The sequence below is a fragment of the Oratosquilla oratoria genome, chromosome 7 (genome assembly GCF_046742065.1).
Source record: "Oratosquilla oratoria isolate Oo_2021 chromosome 7, ASM4674206v1, whole genome shotgun sequence".
In the NCBI taxonomy this organism is placed as follows: domain Eukaryota; kingdom Metazoa; phylum Arthropoda; class Malacostraca; order Stomatopoda; family Squillidae; genus Oratosquilla; species Oratosquilla oratoria.
In genome coordinates this window covers 40,784,739-40,794,849 of record NC_134783.1, presented here as the reverse complement: position 1 = coordinate 40,794,849, position 10,111 = coordinate 40,784,739, and the positions used below count along the sequence as shown (strand labels likewise).

The 10,111-nt window shown below is 36.5% G+C and overlaps 1 protein-coding gene across 2 annotated transcripts in view; it reads left to right on the top strand.

The window, feature by feature from the left end:
- Positions 1-1,306: 1,306 nt before the first annotated feature.
- Positions 1,307-10,111, top strand: part of Pkc98E (Protein kinase C) — a 66,370-nt gene continuing 57,565 nt past the window's right edge. The window contains exon 1 of one of the 2 annotated variants that reach the window (XM_076188063.1): positions 1,307-1,842. In XM_076188063.1, the coding sequence (XP_076044178.1) occupies positions 1,489-1,842 (354 nt within the window). In that variant the 5' untranslated portion in view covers positions 1,307-1,488. The remainder of the gene's footprint in view (positions 1,843-10,111) is intronic. The other variant, XM_076188062.1, reaches the window with a different exon arrangement.

Genomic DNA, 10,111 nt, shown 5'->3' with positions numbered 1-10,111 from the left:
TATGACCGATCTGTGGGTGATGTTGTGACTTTACACACACATGCCCAACTCTCCACCCACGAAAGTTGGAGTAACGACTCGCAGCGCAGAGATACTGAAATTATTTCAGCCCTGGGCGGGATTCGAACTTGGACCGCTGGAATAGCGGTTGCGAAAGCTACCACTGCGCCGTCGACCTGTGTGTGTATGTGTGATTCACTATGGTCTTGGATCACGTGTTGGACTCGTGATCGACAGCTATTTCCCTCCTGGAAGAGAGCTAATATATGACCGATCTATGGGTAATGCCGCAACCTTACACGCACACACACACCCAACTCCCCACCCACGAGTTAGAGTAACGACTCGCAGCGCAGCGATACTGAAATTATTCAGCCATAGGCAGGATTCGAATCCGGACCGCCGTAGTGGCGGCCGCGAAAGCTACCACTGTGCCGTCAAGTCGTATGCGTGTGCGTGAGTGACGGGGATGACATTATGTGTGATGAAACAGGTTCATGGATGCTAAAAAGTAAACAATTGATATGTAGGACAAATGATATGAAACATTCTACGGCATCACTCACGAATATATAATTTTTCCTTTCTATACTGCGCGATTTTCCATATAACCGTCGTTGTAATTTCCTGATTTCTGAGAAGAAACATTATTCTGTATAGATAAATATAAGTATGACAAATTGTAGAATACTGCCAGATATTTTCACAGCCATCATTTGTTTGGCCCATGACAGTAACGGAGGCAGGCAAAATATTATAACATCAACAAAAATGTGTACAGAGTTTGATAATTGGGCTGTGGGCGGTATTTTGTGAATATAAGTATGACACTGTGTACATGTACCTCTTAGAATTCAAGTATCTCACTCAAAGAGCAGATAATGATTTTGGTACAAGTGACGACGACACATTTTCCATTTGTTGATAGTTCGATAAAAAGTAGTGTTTATACTGTGTGTGAGAATAACACGGCTACTCCCACCTGTTAATAATTCACTAAACTATACTTGTGAGTCATATGTATGGAACACAATACGTGAAATTTTCATGCATTACTGAACGATACCAATTTTGCTCCTTGGTGTTGACTTTCGCCCTTGTATTCTTCGGCAAATTGTAGGTGTGATAAGCCTAGATATAGATATGATATACATGAGCTCAAATAATCTGCAATGATTGTGATTACACAAGCAAAATTAATTTATATGTATGATTTATATCTCAATTCAAAACTCTGGCGGTAGGCACTCTGGTGGTTGGGCAAGGAACTGAGTTGTGGGCCGCTCTCGCAACACACAATATGACGTCACTTAGTAATGAGGCCCGAGCGAGTTTTATCGAATGGTGGTGAATGGGTGACAGTCGGGTCAGCCTCCGAGTGCAGCGATAGCTACGCCATTTCCCTATGCACTACCCGGACATAGAGTGACATAAGGCAGGGCGATTAGGTGCCTGTCCTTAGGCAGCGGGCTTCACACATCCCAGGCAATGTTCACGGGCGTTCTAAAAGTGAAGATATGCGAAGCAAAAGATCTGCGCCTTACTGATTATATGACTCGGTATGACGGGTTGCCAGGCTTGGGCAAGGGCCAGCAAGATCAAAGCCTGGACCCTTATGTGACCGTAGATGTTGATGAGGTGCACATCGACCGTACCGGGGCACGGCAGAAAACGTTCGCGCCCGTCTGGAATGAGAGTTTTGAGAGCGAAGTGGTGGGGGCCGTGTTCCTGGGCCTCAAGGTGTTCCATGACTCGGCCGTGGGCAATGACGACTTCGTGGCGGATTGCACCATTCCCTTCGAGGAACTTTGCGTCGCCAATCGCACACATGCAGACGAATGGGTGAGTTAACCATAGGTAAAGTATGTAGACAGGGATGATCAGTGCAAAAGTAAAGGTTACAATGATAACGGGCGAGATACAAGTCGACCCCGTTGAGGAAGCAGGCTAGACCGATTGCAGTGGTAGACCCAAAACATTAATAACATCTACATCTAAGGGCATTTGTTATTAATTGATTATCTGGATGTATTATACAATGTTGATATACACAAACGAAAACCATGGTTATTTGTAGTATTTGATATAAATTGAGACATGTAGGCCTAGACAATAAAATGAAACCTGTAGATTTTTTTTATAGGTCAGAATATTCATTGGCAAAATACTCAAATATTTGAACATCAGAAAAGGTAAAATTATATCTTCAAATAGATATGGTAGTAAATTAGGTGTGTTTTGAAGGTGTGATAAGGTTTGCTAAATACATGTAGCCATGACAGATAAGTAATGAGTATATTAAAAAGATTCAAATGTTTCCTTTTAGTGGTAGCAGTTAATTATGAAAAATAACTGAATGAAAACTATAAACAATGAGATGTCTGGGCAAATGATTTTCATAATACTACTTTGTAATATAATTTTATAATCCCTGCCCCAGTGGGCACCCACTGTGACTGTGTACCAGTATCAAGCTGATTATTAGAACAATCTTTTTAAAGAAAGTTATATTCTAATAACACCTTTTATTTGTCTTTAGTGAGATTATCATGTTGTACAAGCTTCGTAGCTGTTTATTTGTTAACCTCAGCTACAGGATACCCAAAATAAACCTAACATAAAAATATAGGGGCTCCATCTCCCCCAACAACTATCGCCAAAATTAGCTAACCTATCCTTACCAACATAATCAAGGTTAACTTTATTTTACTCGTTGCTTCTATTTTTTGTTTGTCTGGTCCTGCTGTGTTAATATGCACTGCAGAACCCTTAAATCTTATCTTATGTAATTCAAATAGACATCAATCATGGGTAGGATAAATTTATATGGCTTATTTATGCTTGGGTCTTCTAGATCAAAACATTCGGAGAACAGTCTTCCACTTGTATTTACCGTATTATCAAACCTTGTAATGTCTAGAAGAAAGCAGTTGTACAGTCTTGAGGCAGCATATTTGAAGTCATGACAACCAGTGTTCAGAAAATAATGATTCAGTCTCTATTGTGCTATCTTTAACTACATGTATCAATCCTTTTGTGGCTGCATCACTCGGAACAATGTATATTATAATGGCTTTCACAGATAACAAGTGGAATTTAATCAATATATTAAAGATATTCTGCAATGTCTGCAACTAGAGCTTTGGCAGCTTATAGTAGATTTGAATTATCCAGTCCTATCTTGGCACTAATTATTATTAGTGACTTAATTGAGTCTTCATCTGTATACTTTCTAGTAATACAGTAATCCTAACCACATTGTTTATCTGACAATTGTCAATTTTTTATTTAGTAATGCCTCCAAGTCATGTATATTTTCAGCAGTTTGACCTTGATTACCATTGATAAACTTCAACTTGAAGAGCCATCCCTTGATGCAGTGGAAATTTTATCTATCCTTTCAAATGTTTTATTATCAAAGAGAAGGTAGTGTGTGCACATCAGAAATTTATTTTCTTTGTGCAAGTCTTTGACATGGGTGTCCCGCAGGGAAGTGTCCTAGGTGCTGTTTGATTCTGTATTTACATGACTGATCTATCTTAAGTGCTCAAGGTTGTTCACAGATGATACTTGGATAGGTAGATGGAACTAAGTATTGTCTGCAAACGACCTTTTGTTTTGAGCACTTGAGATAGACCAGTCATGTAAAATCCTAATCAAATAGCATCAAGGACACTTCCCTGGGGGACACCCATGTCAAAGACTTGTACTAAGAAAATAAATTTCTGATGTGCACACATTATCCTCTCTCTATTAAATAACTTTCAAAATAATGCAATTTATCATCTACAATTCTGATTGCTTTTAAATAATTCAAAAACAGTTCATTTACAACCATATCAAATGCTGCACTTAGGTGTAGGAGTATCAATATACCACATTTTCCCAGATTCATAATTTGTAAGATGTTACTAACCACAGAACATACCATATTGTAGTTTGTATTTAAGAAGACTTATTATCAGGCAGTACATGGACACCCTCCAGGTGATTAATTAATAAATCAGTAACTACACATTCCAGTGTTTTTATTAAAAAGAAAATAAAAGTAAACAATAGACTGGTCTAAAAGAGCTTTCATTTTGATCAAGTTTTCCTTTCAACTCTGATATTATTACATCCCATTTTTCCAATTCAAGAAATTTTCAAAGATGCTGATATGAACAGTCTTTAATATGACATCCATAAGACTAGAAAGGTTATCAACACTCCCTACCTCTGATATATGCATCAAATCCATCAACCCCTTCACTTCCATTAGGAGGTGCCATGAGAGGCTGACACTTGTTCTCCATTTTGGGCCCAAGATTTCTATAAATTTCGACTTTATATCTTACTTTTTCGCACATGGTGAGCTGACAACTGGTGTCTCATCCCCTCCCACCTGCCATTTTCAGTCTGTGATATAAAAACAACCCCTCATTAATGCAACAGACATTAGTACAAAATTTCTTCCCAGAGAAATATGTAGGGGGGTCCATGGACGTTGCCAGTCACTGTGGGAGTACAGGTTTTCCACTTCATGAAACTTGAGGCAACACTTGACTTATCCTCAATAATTCAAATGAGATTTTGTTTATTGATGGTTTTGTAATGTAATCTGGTCTCAGTGACAGTCTGAAGGGGCATGTCTGCAAAATAAAATACATTCACAACATTATTCTTGAAGATTTGTCAAAATTGTGTCTATTAAGTCTTTACCTCTAAAACAATCTGGGAGCTTTATCATCACACAACAAAATGGGATTATCTAAAAGTGTATATAATTTATTCTGATCTGATCCTGTCTCCTGAATTTTCTTATGCTAATAGTCTCTTTTACTCCTTTTTTTTATCAACTAGCTGTACTGATTTTTTACATTTTCATAATCTTCCCAGGCACTGGTCTCAACCTTTTGCCACTGATGCTCCATACACCTTTCCCTTCTCATTCTCAAAACTGCATTAAACCCTGGTAATCTGTCCTCAGATATGATACACTTCATGACATAAGTATTGATTTTCATATTTGATTTGTATCAGTATGGTTGTAGGTACTGTATATGTAAAACAGTCCACATAGCCAAATTTTTTGTGAATCATCCTTGTTAAATTTTTTACTTGTATTGTTAATACAGGTAAAGGGCACAGGCATGAAATACATTTAGTTAAAGTAAATAAATCTTCATTCATCTCTGTTAATAAGAATTTTAAAATTATGAACTTGTGAATAGGATAAATGGTAAAAACTCTCTCAACAATGACCTCACTTCTGAAGCTGTTACTTGAAACATCATTGAATCCAACACATGACCTGATGTTGAATTTGAGAATCTTCCATTATTCATTAATGAACACGAGTCCAGTACCTCAAAAAATAATGTTGTGATAGGCTTTTAAGGAAACCCAGTAAATCTGGTCCAACAGTATACTGAATTCTTTATTGAAGATTCTTACACTTGAACAAGGCCTATAATGCCAATAAATTATATAAAATTATTTTGACATTTGAAATGTACTTTAGAGATGGGAAATGACAGTAGAAGTGTATATTCCAACTTCATCCCTGTTTGCCTTCTCTCATGATGATGAAGATGTGTGTGCATGAAATAATCTTGTTTGTTTTTGCTGTATCAAAGGTATTCAACAATGTATCTGAAATAGCTAGGTCATAAACTGCTTGTTCATTAAACATCTCTTATTTTGAATACTTTTATTTCCAATTTACTGGATATTAACAATCACAATTTAGATAATCACTCTAAGGCATAATATGTCATCAATAATAGTTGCTAATTTAGAAATATCTACCAGGAAAACCTTACAACATTTGGCATTGACTGTGATTCACTTTGCTCTTTAATATAATATATGCACTTGTGCATACAAGAAGTAGCCTTTCATTTCATGGCTCTGGGAACAAATTGCATCATCTTTAAACTTAATCTTTTGATATGTGACCAAATCTTTGACAATGAAAACAAGTCATCACATGATATCACTAAGTGTACTAGATAATTACTCCAACACAGTTAAACTGTGTAACCATGATCATGGACAGCCTTGCGAACTTCAGGATGGCATTTGAAGAAGTAATGGGCAGTTTGCCCTGCTGCTGGACTCTTGAACAAAAATACATTTTTATTACAAGTGTCAGTGGTAGCCTGTAAGTAGACATTCTTGTAAGTCAGTGCCTTTTTCATGCACATTACAGATGCTGATTTTTGGCTGCAGCTTCTCAACTTAGTCATAGCCCCGCCTACTTTATCTAAAATTGATGTTGCTGCATTCTCTACATTTCTTATAACATTAACTACATTACTACAAGTCTGAAAAAACCTTGTGTCAACAGTGGGAATATCTTACAATGCCTTTGAATTTTCTTTGTAATTATAAGTAATCTTACTAGAAGGCTTAATGAATTGATTAGCAAGAACATTCTTTTTAGCTCTTTACCATATAGCTGTCATTTCATTGGTAGTAAAACTATTCATGGCTTCTTGCAAGATATCTAAAGTAGACTACCCACCTCCCCAAATCAACATAAATTCAAAGAGGGCCACTCCACCATCACATCATTCACAGATATCACCAAACAATGGCTGGAGGGATTCAATAAAAAAGCTCCACCTGAAAGAATGGTTATAGTAGCTATAGACAATAATAACCTATTTAATAAAATTACCAGACATTATATCAAATATCATAAAGACATATTCACAACAATGTCAAGAAATGGCTAGCTTCTTAGCAGATAGACAGTGCAAAGTAACCCAAAATAACCAAATTTCAGGGACAAAAAGACTGACAGCGGAGTTCTACAAGTAGCATCACTCTCAACTGAGCACTTTCTCATGTGACCTGAGAATAATAACCCAGCATAGTGACTACAAAATAGAAGCTAAGAACACCCAAACTTACTTAGACAAACTTGAATAATGGCTAAGAAATCATCAGTAACATTGCTCACTCCAGACAATCATGAAAAAGATAAGACACCCAACAGTGAAATTAAATGGTCAAACCCATAATTTGGAAAAGAACCCTAATATTCTAGGCCTTGTTTTTAATAATGGTACTCGTATGACTTTCAGCCCACATGAAATATTGAGAATGACAACAGGGTGCTCCAAAACCACTGATAGAACACTTGCATTCAGAAACCAAAATTATCCCCATAGGACATCATATGATAGTGATAGGTACAGCTGAACATGACAAAAAAACCATACTAACAGATTATTTTTGAAATACATACAACCACTTGTACCATATAATATATCCTCACAAAAACATGTTCACACCCAAATCACTAAACAAGCTTTTCAAAATAAACCCCTAAATTAGTACTTGACCAGAAAAACACATGCGCATGTATACACACACACACACACACACACGAGTGTAACTCCCCTTCCCATAAGATACAACTAGGTAAATATACACACACACACAATCTGGAAGAGAATGATATAATAAATCTGAAACAATTTAGTTTGAGACAGAAGATCATGTTGTTTTGTTGTTGTTGTTTTTATTCAAGGTTAATAGATATAATGCAAGAGAGGGACGGTTGGGCAGACTGCTTTTCTGGACTTACAAAAGACATTTGATTAAGTACCACAAAAATATTAAGAAAACTCGAAACAACAGTAGTTGTACATGGAAACTGAAATGGATGGAAGATTTCTTGCATGTTAGAAAAATGAGTGGTGCTCGGAGATAAAGCTAAGCCTGGGAAGAAATGATAAGTGGAGTCCTACAGGGTTCAATATTGGCTCCAATAATGTTTGCTGTATATATAAATGACATGGATGAAGGTGTAGAACGTTACATGAACTTCTTTGCAAACGACGCAAAACTACTAAAGAAAGTAAGCACAGAAAAAGAGTGAATTGCTACAGAGAGGCCTGGACAAAATCTAGGAATGGAATCAAAAGTGGGAAGTGAACTTCAACATTAAGAAAAGTAGTATAATGGAATTTGGAAAAAGAACATCAGGATATTATAAAATCAGTGCATAGGAAGTAAAAAATGTTAGTTCCAAAAAGGACCTGAGTAATTATCACCAAAGGCATGTCCCCAGATAGGTATATAAACAAAATTGTGGGAGAAACCTACAATTTACTAAGATAATTAAAGGTGGCTTTTAATTACTTGGATGAGGTAATGGTAAAGAAATAAAGAAATAAATAAAAAATACTAGTCACACTGGTAAGACCAAGATTGGAGTACGCTGTAACACTATGGATACCCAGTACAAAAAAGAATATAAGAAAAATAGAAAGAATCCAAAGAGCAATAACAGAGATGGCCCCAACACTTTCAAATTCATATGAACAAAGATTGTCTAAACTAGAACTACCAACCCTAGAACTAAGAAGAGAAAGAGGCGATCTATTAGCCATTTACAGAATCATGAAAGGCATGGAAGTCCTAGACAGAGAAGACTTATTAAAGTGGGATAAAAGAAACTCAAAAAGGATAGTTATAGAAGAGATCTGAAAGAAAAAATCCACTCGAGTAGTGGTTGTCTTGAACAAATTGGACGAAACAATAGTATGTGCAAACACCATACAAGAATTTAAGAACAAGCTAGATTTTACAAAGACGGGTCACTACAAGCATAGCTCCCCTTCCCGTATAATACAACTAGGTAAAACTAGGTAAATACACACAAACGAATAACTGAACAACATCAGACCCAGAGCAAAAACCTTCCAAGAGAAGCAAGAACACTTGTGTTTAGGACACCATCTAATACTAAAACAACCAACACTAAATCAACTGCCCAAGATTCAGCCATCCTTTATAGGACAATAAGCCCCTCATCCAACACCCTACACTAATTATTCCATGACAAAATATCTTCCCTGAGTGACCCATGAAGATTTAGCCGAAATTGGAATCATACATGACTTAAAGCTATTTATGATGATTAAATTATAAGATACAGACCCCACAAGTGTAGCCACTTTCCTGTATAAACATGCACACCCAAACATATAGAATTTAATGAAATGTTGTCAGTTCAACCATTTTATCCCTTTTTTTTTTAAACTTGCTGCACTAATCCAGTGCATAGTTTTTTATTTTTTTATTACTGATTGTTTAGGCTATTACTAGATGATTTTCTTCAGATGAAAGGGTTAAGGCAAGTGGTGATGATATAAGAGAAATTGGAATCAAATCAGTGTCATCTACCTTCAGAACCTGTCAATATCCTCACTTTCAACTTTACTACAAAGACATGCTTACATATTGGTTTGGCTGTTGCCAAACTATTTTGTTCAGCTGAAGGATGGATTCCATGCTGTAAGGCCCAAGGCAATCTTGTTTGATTATTTAATTGTGAAATCCTACAATGAAGATTGTTATGGCCAAGGGCAAGGTATTTTATTCAATTGCAGTCAGGACCAGAGGATGAAGGGTCCTGACTGCAGTTGTTTTTTGCAGACACTCTGACCAACACTTGATGAGTTTATGTACCTGAAACCTAGACAGTATAAAGAAAGGGTAAAGGCTCTCTTTAGTTTAACTCATTGCAATTTTAATGCATTGCTTGTACTCTGGTCTTCCTGATGGCAGGTGATTATTATTTCAGTAGAGTAGGACCTTGAGTTGAAACAGTTTGTACTTAAAGATAGACCCAGTACACCAGTTCGTGATAGGCTTGACATAGTGTCCATCATTATTCTAAAGTAAAATCAGAAAACAAGATAATTACTGTAGGTGCACAGGTTATTTGACTGCATTTTTCAGTATTTCTCATAGTATGGAGGTGTGTGTATTATTATATAGAGTAATGGTAATTGTTTCCTTGAGTATCAGTGACTGCAAACTCAAAACTCTATAGTGGCTGACAACAGTTTCCAAGACCTTCTGTAGATATCTCTGGGAAGAAATCTTCATATTGTTATCTGCTTTGTATTTACCTAATTGTAGGTAAATACAAAACAGATATGGTAATATAAAAATTTCTTCTTGGGGAGATCTATGGAGGGGTTGGGAGCTGTTGCCAGCCATTGTAGGGCTTTGGGTTTGTATTATTGTGTGACAGTTTCTGTCACTGGCTTGTATTATAGAAAGAAGGAAGTAGTTAGTGATTGTCAGTTCACATTATGTGTGAAGG